This window comes from Sorex fumeus, unplaced genomic scaffold, assembly GCF_029834395.1.
Source record: "Sorex fumeus unplaced genomic scaffold, SorFum_2.1 ptg000129l, whole genome shotgun sequence".
NCBI lineage: Eukaryota > Metazoa > Chordata > Mammalia > Eulipotyphla > Soricidae > Sorex > Sorex fumeus.
In genome coordinates, this window is record NW_026606186.1 from 5140207 (window position 1) to 5157068 (window position 16862).

A 16862-nucleotide genomic window follows, 5' to 3' on the forward strand; every position below is an offset into this window, starting at 1 on the left:
ATCTCCAATCTTTACACTAATCCTTCAAGGTTTCACTGTTCCCACACTGCATAATAGCAAACGGGTTCAAACGGGTTGGGTTTCCCGCTCTTTGATTCCAGGCCAGTGACATTCAAACACCATCTACCGCTCACCTTGATCAGGGGAAAAACTGAGCAAAAATAGACCTGGTTATAGGACAGACAAAAGTGTACAGTGTGAAGCGGGGCCAGGGCAGACGCACAGACCCCAAACCATCTCCAGGCTCTTCTGTCCCTGGTAGCCCGCTAGCAGACGGGCCTCTGCAGTGTGCTGACACTTCACGGGCTGTTCTCCAGTCTACAGTGTTTTCTAATGTTAAATTCACTGTTTCAGACCTCCTCCCCTCCTCCTGCCCCTTTGATCTTCCAGGCCCTCAGTACCGCCTGGAGAAGCAGAGCGAGCCCAATGTCGCCGTGGACCTGGAGAGCACTTTGGAGAGCCAGAGCGCGTGGGAGTTCTGCCTGGTCCGCGAGAACAGTACGTTGGCCTCCTCGCTGCGTGCCTGCTTTGTCCTTACAGACCAGCCTGTCAGCCCCGCGTTCGGGAGCACTCCCAGGTCTGGCTCCTCGGGGCAGGTTTGCAGGGACATTTAGTGCCAGGGCCACCAAAAGTATTTCCAACAGTAAAATGAGGGATGCAGTGCTCTGTGGGAAAGCGTTTGCATCCTGATTTTCACTCCGCAGCAAACGTTCACCGGAAGCAGTTTAGGAACATGGGCCCTTTCTGAGGTAATGGCTAGTTTGTAGGTGAAGCAGCTGACCGTGTCAGTTCCCCAGGTCAAGCATCAGGGTTTAGGAAATGCTGGCCGTTAGTGTGACTCCCGCAGTGCGTGTGCTGAGCCCAACTGGAGATTTCTCTCACGTGCTTTAGAGTTTCTGCCCTGGTCATTTGGCCATCCCTCTCCTTTCTGTTCCCGTGGCCTTTGGAAAGAAGTAATAATGCTGACCCTTAGAACGCTCTGCTTGGGGCCTTTTCCTCAGGCTGTGCTTCTGCTCAGTTGCTTCCTGTCCTCCACTCGGTTTCTGCATCTCTGCGTCTCCCTGTCCTGACCGTGATCCTTCCCTTCACGCCCCTTTTGTCTTCTGTCACTGGAGACTGCTCTTTCTTCACGGCGTGTATGTCTGTAATTTTCCCCCAGTAGTTGTTTGCTGTCCTTCTCTCACACACTGCTATGTCTGTGAGGGTCCTGACCCAGCCAGGTTGCCCTTCAGTAGTTCGGCAGGTCCTCACTCGTCCCCAGCCTAGAGGAACACTGTAGCCGACTCCTCCCATTCAGCCAAATGTCTGGAGTGACCCTGTAGCCCCTTTGCTCCGGGCGCCCCACTCTGAGACAGCAGTTCTGCTCAGCTTCCTTGGTATCTTTCCTGGGACGCTCCCTGTATGGAAATGCATACTCTGTGTATGCATACAAATATACCAGGCTTCTGCATGTATGTACATGCATGTAGCAAATGATAGCAGGTCGTCACCAGCGCCCTGTGTTTTCCTTCTCACCCATGCTCTGTATTTTTCTTGTATCATTTGGACACTATCATAGAGATTATTCCACATTAATCCTCGTGTTACTCCATATATATATGTGTCATGTACCCTTTTTTTTTGTTTTGCTTAGCGGCCATACCTAGCAATGCTCCGGGCTTACTCCTGGCTCTGCACTCAGGAATCACTCCCAACAGTGCTCAGGGGACCTTATGGGATGCTGGGGATTGAACCGGGTTAGCCATATGCAAGGCAAATGCCCTACTTACTTTCTGTTCTATTGCTCCTGGCCCTAATTTGTCATTTTTAAAACTGTGATCAAGCATCTCGCAGTACACAGTGCATTCCAGTGAATTTCTCTTCCCCAACCCCCACCCCACCTTAACAGTGCTCAGGAGCTCCAGAGACCACTTGCAGAGATACTTGGCATTCCAGGCTGGCCAGCTCAGTGCTAGAGCCTGAGAATGAAGTACTCCTCAGGCCTTTCTGTGCCAGGGCCCTCCAGGGCCACCTCTGTAACACTGGCAGGTGGGGAGAGGAGAGCCACGTGACATGGTGCTAGGGATCAAACCAGGGTCCTTCACATGGAAAACATGTGACCAGAATTCCCGAGCTATCTCCTGACTCTGAAGCCCAACTCTCTTACACTAGGAAGAACAGGCTATGGGAGTTTGTAGATCAGGCTCTGAACTCAAGACTCTTATCCTCACTCCATTTCTAAACATCAGCTTGATTAAGTTGTGGCCTCAGTGACCTCAGTGTCCCTCCCTAAAGGATTTGCGGGACACGTACAGTGTGCAGTCTGAGCGCAATTAGCAGAAGAAGCCCTTAGCAGCGTTTACAAAGGCCAGTAGGCAATCCAGTGGCTTAGAACCATTGGAATAGCATCATTTGTCTTTGTAAAATAGAATTGAATTTTAAAAACAATTTCTTTTTATGGAAATGTTTTTAATTTTATTTTTAGATGTAAAATATTATATTTGTAAATGGTGATCTTCAGAATCTATATCTGTAAATTCCAAAACCTGTAATTTTCTGTATACTAAAAAAAAATTCTTTTGGGGGACTAGAGATAGTATAGTGGATAAGACCCTTGCCTTGCACACAGCTGACCCGGGTTCAATCCCTGACATCCCATATTGTCTCAGATCATCTCTAAGAGTGATTCCCGAGTGCAGAGATAGGAGTAACCCAGGAGCATCACCAGGTATAGCCCCCTCCAAAAAATATTTTATTTTGCCATAATTGGATGCTATTATACACAACAGAAAATAGAACAAGACAGAGATCCAGTGTCACCCCCAATCCCCCAAGGGAAAAAAAAGTATTTTATTTAAATATGAATTCTCTATCAAGGACCATAAAGAGGCTAAATCAAATATTTTAAAAAATAGAAATTTACTGTTTATTGGTATATTTAATCAGGACCGGCTGCTTGGTCTCCTTAAAACCATTTTCAAAGCAGATTATTACAAGCCTGTGAGACTCTGTTTTTCCGAGAGTGCTATTGAACCACACTACCTTAGCTCACCGCCTGGCCTTGCCACCTGCTGACTTGTGTGACCTTGGACAATTCCCTTAGCCTCAGACAGTTGATCTGCCTTGTAAGGCTGGTGGGAGGAACCAGTGAGTTTTAACAATCCTAAACCTCTTAGAACAATGACTAGCACAATAAACACTCAACAAATGTTGACTCTAATTACTAACTGTTGAAGAAACAGCATTCTGTGTCTGACTGCTCAGTGGAGCGGTCTGGAAGGTCTAGAATGGGGAACTGTAAGGGCCTTGGAGGACAAAGGTGTGTGACTGGGGGAAGGAGCGATGCAGAATAGAGGGGACCGCAGAAGTGGGGCAGGTCTATCACTTTATGTCACAAAATCAGAGAAATTGGAAGTGAGCTATTCCCCAGCAAATGTGCTGTGGTGTACCAGAAGAATTTGTGCCTTATCAGTTGAAACCATTTGATTGGGAAATTGCTGGAAGTAGCCTTTTAATTTTCGTGTAAGGAAGGACATTGAAAGGTATACAGAGTGGGAATGGGGGGGGGGACCCCAAAGGCTGGAGCATGTGCTTTGCATGTAGAAACCCCACAGTTTGATCCCCTGTTGCTCAGGTTCCCCAAGACTCACTTGGGAGTAGCCCCCAAGCGTGGCATGTGACCCTCCTCTCATCCAAAAACAATGTTTTAATTCTTGGGGTCATCTCTTGTAAGGCATCATGGTGGACACCGCTCACAGCTCTCTCGTGCCATGTTCACACTCCTGCCTTCTCAGAGATAGTGCTTCAGCTGTGGAGAGAGGTTATGACTGCCCAAAATTAGCCAACTAGCAAATGATAGTGCCTGGATTTGAGGCTGATCCCCAAGGCCGTCCTGAAGTTGTTGATGGAGCAGCCTGAATTCTTAATTCTAAGATTGGCTCTGATGACCATCTCCATAAATGAGAGAGGATTGCAGAAACCACTGGTATGTCAGGCGACCCTCCAAGGGACGGAAGCTGCATCATGGCCTGGATGAGAAAATGACAAACCCAAGTCCTTGCACTTTCCAGTTTGGGTTTTGACTGCTAATCGAGTCCATCCTTTTGCTGGCTGCCTGCTGTGAGCAGGAATCAGGCCAGGAAGGAGCTGAGCCCACCGTGCAGCGGGGGAATGTTAGAAGGCTTTGTTCTTGCCCAGGCTTTGAGATGAATTCTCGCACCAAAGTGAGCCTCAGTTTTCTTTTTCTGCCCACAGTGCCAGGGACCTTTTCCCCTTCTCACTGATTTTATCTCGGCCTGGGAGAAAGCTGCAGCTTGTGCCAGCTTACTTCTTCCACAGCCTGAGGCAGTGTTAAAGTAGCTCTTGGGAGACCCAGCAGATTCCAGCCCTTTGTTTTCCCGATTTCTCACTTGCGAGTCACCCCCCTCAGAGTTGGGCTTCATACTCCAAGAACAATCTGTAGAATCAAAGGAGGACATGAACAGCAACTGCTGACACTGGGCAACGACTGACCCCTCTTGGAACCTTCGTTTCCGGTGTACATGCCGTGCACAGTTCCAGCTAGTTTGCCAGGGGGGCCGGAGCAGCAGGCAGGGAGCTTGCCTTGCGCAGGGCCAGCCTGGCTTCCATTCCTGGTACCCATAGGGTGCCCTGAGGCCTTCCAGGAGTGAACCCTGAGCACAGCCAGGAGGAAGTTCTGAGCACAATCAGGTGTGACCCCAAAATAAAAATCTATTTACCAGGTTTTTGTGTGCTTAACTGAGATCCTAGGACCATCCTCTCGCAGCCTGTTACGCCCCCGTCTAGGGGAAGGAACAGAAGCTTACGGGGTGGCCTGCCTGCGGCCACAGGGACCGGGAAAGCCTGTCCATGTCCATAGGGTCCAGCGAAAGAACTTGACCTAGTTACCATATTTCAGTTCTTTAAATGTCAGACTTCTGGGATCTTCTTTTCAGCCAAGGAGGTCTGCTGTTACTGCAGAACCATATTACGCGCAGCAATTCCCCGGAGGTGGGAATCACCAGGCAGGGATGGTGGCTGGGGACAGTGTCTCTGTCAGTCCGGGGAACCCTCTGTGGCCTGCAGAGTCAGAGTAGCCAGCTCCTCCTGCAGCCCCCGGGCTTGAGTGGGGCTCTGCCCTTCACTTCTCTTTGTCACCCCCATTCTGCTACATGTTTTGTGTTCAGTAACTGGCTGAGGAGTGTGAATGGAGCGTGTTCACTTACAAGGCCCTTGGCCCTCCCGGGCCTGTGACTGACTGGAGTGAGTCGCCTGGGGATGTGGCACCACCAGGCTTCTCTCCAGGCCTCCGAGGGGCCAATTGCCAGTTGGCTTCACACGAGATCTGGGTGGCTATATATTTCTTCCCCTTTTTCTTGAGGGGGGTTATTAGATTTTTGAACCACATCCAGCAGGACTCAGGGCTTACCCCTGCCTCTCTGCTCAGAGATCACTCCTGGTGTTGCTCAGGGGGTCATATTTGGTGCTTGGATCGAACCTGGGTTGGCCACATGCAAGGCCAGCTTCCCCCTCCTCCCCTCTCCCCCTCCGTGCTGTGGCTCTAGCCCAACACAGCCTCTTTCTGAGGAGGGGCTTCTGTATGTTGTTCCTGGGGCTTTACCACTCTGTCACCACCAGGAGACAGTGAATGAGCAGTTTTTATCCTGGTATGTTTCCAGAACCTTCTGTGGTGCTTCTTCAGCCTGTGCTGATTCTTGTCGCCTGTATATTTGTCCATGTGCTCTGTGTGTGTGTGTGTGTGTGTGTGTGTGTGTGTGTGTGTGTGTGTGTGTGTGTGCGCATGCGTGCGTGCATGTGTGTGTGCTGCTTTCTCTGCCAGCTCTGGGGACTCCCGGACGTTTCTGCCTGTCTTCTGAAGGCTTTGCCTTTTTCAGGTGCAACTGACTTCATTTCTCTAATTTTGACCACAGAACTTAAATACCAAGGCTCTAAGCCACTTTCACTGTACCACAGTCACAGTCTTGAAATGCAAAAGGAACATTACTCTGCAGATAAACTCTGTTTCCAAGTGGAAATGAACTGTATTCTGCTACATCTTTTGTGTCCAGTAACTGGCTAAGGAGTGTGAATTGAGCATGTTCACTTACAAGGAATTTACTATGTGTGGGGCCTTTTCAGATAGATACAGTCGATGGCTCCATGCTTAAAATTGTGAGCAGAATTTAAGTGAAACAATTATTTTCTCTAACATAAGAATATCTGTGGAGCTGGAGCAATATCACAGCAGGTAGGGCATTTGCCTTATACGTGACCGACCTGGGTTCAATTCCCAGCACCCCATATGGTCGCCCAAGCACCGCCAGGAGTGATTCTTGAGTGCATGAGCCAGGAGTAACCCTTGAGCATCACCGGGTGTGACCCAAAAGGAAAAAAAAAGAAAAAAGAATATCTGTGTAGGGGTCAGAGCAGTTGCTTTGCACACAACTGCATCTGCTTCAATTCCCAGCATCCCATATGGTCCCATGAGCACTGCCAGGAATAATTCCTGAGTGCAGAGCCAGGAGGAACCCGAGCATCACCAGGTGTGGCCCAAAAACAAATTTAAAAAAATTTTTTTTAAGAAATTGATGTGTCCCCACCACTCACTGTCAGTTGCTAGAGGGTTGATTGGTGTGATGCGGTGGAAAGAAGATTGATTGGCGTGATGTGATGGGAAGAAAGGTATTTGCAGCCTCGTATGACTGATCTTGGTCAACTCCTTTCTTTTCCTCTGTGGTCCTCACTTCCTCAGTGATAAAATGTGATGTTGTAATCCCTACCCTGGGGTGGGCTAGTAAGAACGAAGCTGTTGAAACAAATGAAGGAGAGTTAGAGCATGTTCATGACGAGCCCGGAGGAAGGCCAGTGACCGAGTGTCTGCCCATACCCAGACACCATGGCCAGCCTGTGCTGGCATTTCCCGCCCTCTCACTCCTGTTTCCCTTCGGCCCCTTGGGCCCCCATGGCCTTCTCTAGGCAGCAGCCAGCTTCAGGAGTGAGTGATCCCCAGGGCAGACCGGGCTGGTTCTGTATTGGGAGAAGTGTGTGCCTCGTCCACACCTCTTGCATGTGCCACGTGCCACGTGGACAGAGAAATTCTACACACGTTGCATTGCATTCACCTCCCCCCTGCCCCCCTTCTTGAAAGTTCCTCCCTTTTCATTTTATCATTAGGTAGTAATTAGTATTCAAGGGAAATTGGTCTTAATATATTAAAATTGGTTAAGTGCATTTAGACCTGTACCACAGCCAATGTCTTATTGGAAAATGTAATTGGGGACTCTGTGTATGTAATTAATTGAATTACAATTAAGAACTTTCATTAAGCGATACACGGGTACATTAGAGCAGTAAGGAAACAAGCTTGACGAGCCACAAACCATGTCTAGCTCTGAGTGAGGGTATAGGGATTGGCGTCCCTCCCATACGCCCTGGCCCTCGGAAATGGCCCTGCAGCCCCTGAGTGATGGCTGGGTCATGCATCAAGTGTAATTCTGGAGTCAGAGGGAGCGACAGGAATACCCCAATGTTGACTAGTCAGTATTCTTGGGTGTTTGGCTCATAGATTATCCAAAATGCCCAGCCCCCTTAGAAGACCTTACCAGTCCTTGTGCATTTTGAAGAGAGAGAAAGGCATATTGGAGGGAGAGAAAGTGGTGGAAATTCTGTGAGCAGCCTAACTCTCAGAAGGCCTGTAATCAAGTGAGGCGTCAGCCCCTGAGGGATCACTGTTCGCCCTTAACCAGTGACTGGCTTCTGGGCCTGGATTGGTCCATTCAGCCCCCAAACATTGATGCGTGATGGGGAACCCAGGGTTGGTGATGGTACAAAGGGCACAGGAGCCAGATCCAAGGAGAGCAGGAGAACGCTTTGGGGGAGGGAGAGCATCCCGAGTGTTCAGTACCTACTCCTGGCTCTGCGCTCAGGGGTTACTCCTGGTGGGGCTCAGGGGACCATCTGTGATGCTGGGGATCAAACCTGAATGTTCTACCCACTGTGCTGTCTCTCCGGTCCAGGAGGAAGCTTTCTTAAGGGAAAATAAGGAGTTAGCCAAATAATGAGTAAGGAAAGATTGTCCCAGGCTAAGGAATCTCCTCTAACGAACTAAGAAGGAGCTGGGCCTATCAGGGGGATGGATGGATGGAGCAGCCTGAGAGAGAGGGGAGAGAGTAGGAGCAGGCGGGGTCAGCAGGGTCTGGAATACAAGCCAACGCCCCCATTCTGTGAGCTGTTCCTTTTGGAAATTCTAAGACCTGCAACCATTTCTTTCTGAGCACCTCGTAAAATGGGATTACCCTGATTTGTTGAGGGTCTGAAATCTCCCTGTGGAAAGTCTCTAGCTCTGGGAGTTTAATCAGCTGGGCACTGACAGCAGGGGTCCTTAGCCTGGTTATGGCCTGGCCGAGCCAGTGAAGGGTTGAAGGGTATATCATGCTGGGTGAGGGGGGCAGCGAAGGGTGTAGCCTGCTGTGAAAAGAGAGGTTGATGCATTTGTGGGTATGCCCCACTGTGTAGAGAGAGAAAGACACAGAGAGAGAGACAGAGACAGACAGAGACAGAGACCGATGCAATGACGGGTATGCCCCACTGTGGAGAGAGAGCAAGAGACTGCAGTGATGGGTATATCCCATTGTGGAGAGGGAGAGAGAGATTGATGCAGTGATGGGTATATCCCACTGTGGAGAAAAAGGGGAGAAAGAGAGAGAGACTGATTCAATGACGGATATACCCCACTGTGGAGAGGGACAGAGAGAGATTGATGCAGTGATGGGTATATCTCACTGTGGGGGGGCGGGGAGACTGATGCAGTGACGGGTATGTCTCACTGTGGAGAGAAAGCACCACCTATTTAAGTAGTAGTCACACACACACACACACACACACACACACACACACACACACACACCCCGAGTCTTTGTTCTGGCAGGTCCAGGCACAGTAAGGAGCACTTCAAAGCACCATGAGAAAATTAAATGAGATTATATAAAGTGCCGAGCATAGTATCTGGCATATAGGGAGTACCTAGTAATTCTGTCGCTGTAAGATGTCTGGATGGAGAATGAGGCCTAGTGTGTTAGTTCTCGTAACTGAGACAAACACACAGGGGGGTGCACAGCCTGGCACTGTTACTGTCAGTGTTGGTTGTAGCAGACACCTATCAGGTCACCAGGAGCATTCATTGAACTTTACTGAGCGCTTTGTGGGGTGTAAGGCTCTTCCCCCCAAGGAGCATAGGCAATGCCAGAGACTTCTCGCGAGAGCCTTTCACCCAGGACTCCCAGGAACCAGGGGGATTCTGGACAAGATGTTGAGGTGCGGGGCCGGAGAAATAGTACAATGGGTAGGGCATTTGCCTTTACACGTGACCGACCTGGGTTCAATCACCAGCATCCCATATGGTCCCCCAAGCACCGCTAGGAGTAATTCCTGAGTGCAGGGCCAGGAGGAACCCCTGAGCATCACCAGGTGTGATCCAAAGAGCAAAATAATAAATAAATAAAAGCTTTAAGAAATATGTTGAGGTGCATAGTCTTAAAAGAGTGGGTCCTCCATTCTGGAATCACCCACGCATCCTAGCATTGAGGGGAATGCTACTTTACTTTCGGGCTTCTCTATTCACCCCTCTCCTCTCCGACATTTTGACTTCTGACACCCGCTGAGAGTGTGTGAATCCCCTCGATGTGCTGTGTCCCCTGCCTGTCAGCTGGCAGCCCTGCCATCCTCCCATGCAGCTGAAACACTTGGTGCCAAGACCGATGCTGTGTGAGGCAGGCAGGATGACCAGCGGCATGCCACAGAGTTAGAAGGAGAGGCCGCTCATGGACCAGCCGTCTCCGGGTTGAGGTGGCTAGGGTATGTTTGGAGAAGGGAACCGAAGGTGCCTTGACTTCTCACCAGCCTTTTAGACTTGGTCCAAGGCCCTCGGAAACTAAAAATGAAGAGCCATGTTGTTTGCGTCCAGGAAAGGAACAGGGATACGACAGACATCAGAACGTGGCCCACAGCGAGCCCTCCAGCTTTGCATCACTGATCGTGGCCATTTGCAAGAATGTCCCCTATGCACTACCCAGGGACTGTGCAGTGGAACCCCAAGTCTGGAACCCTTTGTAAAACTGTAACACTATCTTTTTGCATTTTCATTGACCTTGTCTTGTCACCCATTGCTCTGTCATGTTTAGCCAAGTTTTCTGTGTTTGTTGTCGGGTCTGGAACCCAAGCACTTAACAGCAGGTGTGCAGTGGTGTGCATCCTAGTGGCCCAGGTGAATATCGAGGGACAATAAAAGTATAGAGGGAAACTCAGAAAAACCAGGGGCTCTTAACTGTGACCTTATAATCACTTATGCTCCTAAAAAGTATTGACTACTCCACAGAACTTTTGTTTACTGGATTATAAATAATAGGTGAGGAATAAAAATTGAGCAACTTTTAATGTTTCTGAATTCATTTTTAAAAACTAATAAATTCATTACATGTTAATCATAACTAATAAATAATAACTAATAAATAATAGTTAATAATAACTAATAAATAATTAATAATAACTAATAAATTCATTACATTTTATTAAAACATTACCTTATAGGGGCTGGAGAGATAGCACAGCAGGTAGGGCGTTTGCCTTGCACGCGGCCGACCCGGGTTCGATTCCCAGCATCCCATATGGTCCCCTGTGCAGCGCCAGGAGTAACTCCTGAGTGCAGAGCCAGAAGTAACCCCTGTGCATCGCCAGGTGTGACCCAAAAAGCAAAATAAATAAATAAATACCCCAAAAAATTACATTATAATTTTAATGAGAAGAGTTACTGTGTTTCACTTTGTTAGTGGTAGTTTATTTGAAGAGTGCTTTTTGTTCTGTCAGGAAGAGTCACAAAACCAGTGGCTATTGTTTTATCTCTTTGCACATTTCTCTGGTGTCGGACTTTATAGAGGACACCTGGGCTTTCATAGTTAATTCTGCCTTTACTCTCTGGCAGCACATGATTTTTATTGATTATTTGAAGGAAAATTGCCCTAAAATTTGTTGGGTTTTTTTTTTAAAGGAATCCCATACTGGCCTTTCCAGATAATATTGGAGATATTAATTTTCATATACCCAAACTCAAGTGATAGTTTCTTAAAGGTTAGTTGCAGTGTGGAATCAGAACCTTATCAGTGAACTTTTCTTTTACTTTGTGCCGTTTGTAAGATAATTAGCATGAAAAGGGCAAATACTATCTTGCTATTATTCTAATAATGGTGTTATGGGCCCCCTCCGAGGGTCCGTGTGTGGCCCTAGAGTGTGCTTTGTAAGAACCACGGATTTCGAGTTTATAGTTGCCCACAAAGTATCCCTTGCCACTGCTGCTCTTCAAAGCGGGGGACACAGGGGGGTGACAGAAGGGTAGCAGAGGCACCTGCCACCCAGCTCGCTCTTCCTCATCCCTACAGTGGACGTGCAGGAAGGTCAGTTGGGGCAAGAATGCAGCTCTCTGAACTCTGCGCTGGCTTCTGTCCTGTGGGATTAAACCCTGAGGCCACTTCTTAGCCCCAAACTCACCTGCCTCCTCTTCACCTTTATTTCTCCTTCCCCCTCCTCTTCTCCCCATCTCACAGGCAGTGAGGCCAGTGCTGTTGGGACCCTGCGTTTGTAAGATACGCAGGGTGAACGTTAAGGTGCGTGCCTTGCACATTGTCCATTCGTTTTGATCCCCAACACCACACATACAGGGGTCGCTCCTGAGCACAGAGCCAGGAATAAACCCTCCGCAGTACTGGGTGTGCCCAACACACACCCCCTCCCCAGATTAACAAGGATTAGTTGGATCAGGGGGCAGGCTCAAAGGTCTGGGGTGAATGCCTCCTGGGCAGAAAACCCGAGTTCAGTCCCCAGCCCCGCATGGGGCTACTAGCCCTGGTGGCTCTGGGCACCGCCCGTCTGGCCACTGATCTTCAGGCCCCAAGAGCAGCCAGGTATTTCTGGTGTGGACCCAGGAGCCTGTCTAGATAGGCCCCTCCCCATCCCAAGAAAGGTACTGTCGCTTACTTCCTCCTTCCTCATCTGGCCCCTCTGACCCTGCCACACCATGGCCAGCCTCCCAGAACCTGTTGACAGTCCATTTGAGTCCTGTGCACCCGTCACTTTTAGGCCCCGCCCTGGAATTTGATCTATCACAATACATCTTTGAGTTATTGCAGCTCTAGCGTTTTGACACAATACATTATGGTAATCCCTGGCACATAGAGACATTAACACTCCCGACTTTGACAAAATACATGTGAAGTCTTTGAAGGCACCATTACAATTTATCTTGTCACTCACGAGGAGGCCCACTTCAGCTTTAATGTAGATGAACACAGTGTGGCTTTTGTTTCATTTAATTGCTTGTGACCTTTTTAATTGCTAATTTAACACAATGGCAAAGGGTTATATTTCAATTAAATTAGCAGTTTGGGGAGTATTTTTTTTTCCTAATAATGTTTATTTTTAAGACATTCTGGCTCTGCTTTTCACCTTGAGTAGATAAAAATGTCTTCTCTTAACAGAAGTGGGAAATGAGTGTGACACTGATCGTAGGGGAAATCACTTGAGTATGCTGGTAATGCGGTACTAAGCATCATCCGTGTGAGGTTGGGTTTGACCCTTCCGGAAGGATGAAAGCACGAAAGCACTGAGTTGAGCCTGCACAGCCCCAGAACTTTGCACATCTGAAGAATCCCATCCGGTCAAATACTCTGGTTTGCCGTTAGAGAAAGAACTTGTTGCGGGCATCATTTGCAGGCCATGTCTGTGCTGTCTGTCTGTCTGTCTCTCTCTCTCTCTCTCTCTCCCTCTCCCTCTCCCTCCTCTCTCTCCTCCCTCACCCCTCTCTTCTCTCCCTTGCTCACTTGCTCCCCCCCTCCCTCCCTCCCCACTTTGTGTTCTGTAGCAAGTTTGTCAGGAGCTCTGCTGCATTCTCACTGCTGAGTGTCCCCTCCCTGTTGGGCTGGTGGGGACAGTAGTCACAGGGTGCAGTGCACACTTGAGTGCTCTGTGGACCCAACCGGCAGCATCATTCCTCATCCCACTCTGAGAAATGGCTCTCCGGCTCCAGAAGCTGTTCCCGCCCCGCACACACCCTCCTGGGGCCAGCCCAGGAATGTTCCTTCCGCCTCCGCCCCTAAGGTGCTCTTGCCTCACACTCATCCAAGCCAGCACACACCAGGTCAGCTGGGGCCAGAATGCACCCGAGTATCAGGCTGACTCAAATCCTCCAAGGGGATATGAATTTACACCGTCAGAGAGTAGAAGGTCAATGCAAGACGCATTAGTGTGGGGAGCCAGCTCCAGCTATATAAGTCTCCAGCAAAATTAATATAAGGAAATTGACAAGCCTTGCTGGTTATTCCATAGCTTTAAGACCTCGACTAAAATCCTATCATCTCATCTGCCCATTATTAACATTTCAGCAAAATATAAAGTTTTCATTAATCTCCCACAGCAAATTTAGGAGTGAAAACTGGCACTTGTTTGAGCTTTTAGGACTACATTAGCTGGTGTATTAAACAAAATATGTCATTCTTCAGTAGCTTCTGGAAGAAGCTAAATCAATTTCCAGCCATATTTATGTACCACTTTATCTAAAAGCATCTGAATTATCATTTACAGCTGAGATGCTTTATTAGCAGCTGGCATTGAAATTGCTCAGTAAAAAAAATTATATGTCACGTTATAGTAATTTTTAAATTGGTTTTAATCCAACATCATAAAATGTAAAAGTCTTAAGTGTGGATTTTTTTTCTTTCAGTAATTGGCATTTTAGCATAATGAGCTGTTACCTCTTTATGAGATCAAATACCTGCAATATTTGGAAAATAGTCATTAGTAAAGAAAACAGAAGTGGATAGCTATTGTACTGAATGGCCTTTTCTCAGCAAAGATAGCTTTCAAAAATTTTTAAAACTTGAAAGGACTTTAGTATTTTGCCAAAGTTCCCCACAATTCTCATGTGTGGGAGAGTTTCTGAAATGAGATCAACAGCCTAGCAGCTCTATTTTGGTAGAAAGTGTATCGGGAAAAGGAAAGGATAATTAGAACTCTGTATTCTCGGTCGTTACCCAGGAGACAGGGGGGTCCGGATGGTGGCCTTTCTGCCCATAGTCAGACTTTGCTGAGCAAGGGATGAGTGTTCCCGGGGGCCCTTCCAGACAGTGTGGGCCGCTCTACAGCTTCCCGGCATTATGCTGCTGAGTACATCTCTCGGCCTCTCTGATCCCCACCTTCCTGCATGTGGCATCTGGTTTCTGCCCAGGTCCTGATTGGCGCCTGCTGTGTCCTGAGTGTGTTATGGGGGTGGGGGGCAGCTCCTGAGAGGAGGAAACCCGTCTCGCCATCACGATGATCAGATTCCCATGGGGCCTGAACCAGCTCTACTAGACTAGGGCGTCTTAGCATCAGGGAGGGATTCCCTGGGATGTCCCTTGAGCTCCTGACACTCCAGGGAATGGCAGGGAGGGGCTGAAGGGGGAGAAGGCTGACCCGGTAGAGAGATCAGAAGTTGCAGACCCTCAGGTAACCCAGGGATGGGACTTGAGGTCCCAAAGCCACAGATTTTTCATCCATATGATATAGAAGATCGTATCCATATTCACTGGAGGGCCCTTTGGAGTATGGGGAAGCATTGCTGTAGGTGAACACACACACACACACACACTCACACACACACACACACGTTGAATAGGAGGATTTGGAAATTAAATAAAATAAGGCATTCTTAATGGTAACTTAAACGTGAAATGACCAGAAACCAACTTGGACTTCAGCGCTTACCCTGCATGGGAGATGGAGGCTGAGCGGGTGCTCGGCTGTCACAAAGTGGAATTCTCATGCTCCTTGATGTGGTTGGGAGTCACAGTCACGTGCAAAGCAAGTTCCCTACCCACTGTACTATTTCTCCAGCCCCAGGAATTTTTATGTTTTTTTCTTCTCTTGAGTTTTCAGCTCCAGCTCTACCCCCAGATATTCTCTCTGGGTTTCCCTGGGTTCATCTGAGGCCCAGAGTACCTTACTGTGACTGGCCTCTTCTGGACAAGGGCGCCCCTTTCCTGGTGGTGGCCACCAGCAGCCACACCTCCTCTTGACAGTGTAGCGCTGTGCAGTGTGACCCAAAGCCACAGGTTTTTCATCCATACAATGCAGATCATACGTTCTTCTGAGTCAGCGTGAGACTTAAATGCCTTTTAAAGTGCTTAGCATCGTGTCTGATGTGTAGTGATCCCTCACATATGCTCGCATTTACAATATACTTATTTAGCAGAATTTAGCCGGCCAGTTGCCTGTTACTGCTGGCCGGAGAAGCTAGAGAGATATATTTATCAAATTTATTTATCAATTACATATTTATAATTTATCAAGTTTCCCGACAATCACAAAAGTTCCAGATGAGGATAGAGCAACCCCTTAGCAATTTCAGAGCAGGGCTGAATGGGCTCCACTAAGACTTTTTGGGTTTTTGTTTTGTTTGGGGAGTAGGGGGGTGCATATCTGGTGGTACTGTGGACCACTCCCAGCTCGGGGGTCACTCCTGAGTGCTCAGGAGACCCAGATTACCAGAGATTGAACTTGAGCCTCCTACATGCAAAGAATGTACTTGGGCCCTTTGCACTCTTTCTCAACCACCCCCCAAAAAGGGTGGGGGCACTAGGAGAGCAAGTCATTTGCTCAGGGACACAGTTCGCGTTAGGGGTGGAGCAGGGCTTTGAGCCCGGGACTGCCTACTCCGATACTGCCTGTAAACCGACCGCCATGGCCTTCGGAGCGAGAAGCTAGCCTGGGTGTGCTGGGACAGTCCAGGCCAGGGAGGAAGGCGTGGTCGAGGCCCAGCCGAGGGGCTCCTGGACCTGTGTGTAGCCAGAGACATAGGGAAAAGTGGAGTGAAGGTTTGAGAGAGAAGCACCAAGTAGCACTGAACACGCTGCTTCTCCGACTGGCATGCTCCTGGCTTAGCCGACCAGGGAGCCTCCTGGGCGAGGCCGCGGAGCTGGGGAAGCCCTTGTGGGCTCCAGTCTTGCTACTTGCTCCTCAAATCACGTCTCAGAGGACTCCACAGAGCTCTCGGCAGACATTTGCGAGTGAACGGATGATCAAAGTTTGAGAAAGAGGATCCCCAAAGCCCGTTGGTCTGCCTGCAGGACATGGCCACCAAGCCCAGCACAGCGCCTGGCAGGGAACTTCCATGCTTGCAGCGTGAGAGTTGTGGCTGAGGACGGTGGTTCTTTAAAGCGCTCAAACGACTTTGCTGATTGGGAAAATCATCCAAAAATGAAACTAGAAGTGTGACCACCTGTGATTTTTTGTGCTTTTTGATTCACTCCTGTAAAGCCCAAGAGCTTTTGGCATGCACGAGTTTTTCCCTTTTCCTCTCCCGACTGCCCAGCCAAGGGCCTGCCATAGGAAGGGCAGTGTTTGTGGAATTAATTGTGGAATGATGAATATGTTACCATTCTCTGTTTACTGGAATGGCATTATTAAGTCATCGCTCAGCCTTTTCTTCTCCAAATTAAATAGCCCATATTATTTTAATTTATCCCAAAGCATTTTAAGCAGACACCATTTGCCAAGCCTCATGTATCTTTATGTGTTAAACTGCTTCTTCCTCCCCAGGTTCAAGGGCAGACGGGGTTTTCGAGGAGGATTCGCAGATTGACATCGCCACCGTGCAGGATATGCTCAGCAGCCACCACTACAAGTCCTTCAAAGTCAGCATGATTCACAGACTCCGCTTCACCACCGACGTCCAGTTAGGTGAGTGCCGGGGCGGAGGGCAGACCGGGCAGGAACGGGGGAAGGAGCAACGAACAACTTCCGTGAGGTCCAAGTCAACCAGCGCCAGTTCCTTCCCTGCGAACATGCTGAACCGTGAAGGC

General features: G+C 48.7%; 1 protein-coding gene across 3 annotated transcripts in view; it reads left to right on the forward strand.

The window, feature by feature from the left end:
- The window catches only part of MAPKAP1 (MAPK associated protein 1), a 263258-nt gene that overhangs the window by 208714 nt on the left and 37682 nt on the right, over positions 1-16862 (forward strand). The window contains exons 8-9 of one of the 3 annotated variants that reach the window (XM_056138535.1): positions 355-498; positions 16600-16740. In XM_056138535.1, the coding sequence (XP_055994510.1) occupies positions 355-498; positions 16600-16740 (285 nt within the window). The remainder of the gene's footprint in view (positions 1-354; positions 499-16599; positions 16741-16862) is intronic. The other 2 variants (XM_056138536.1, XM_056138537.1) reach the window with 2 other exon arrangements.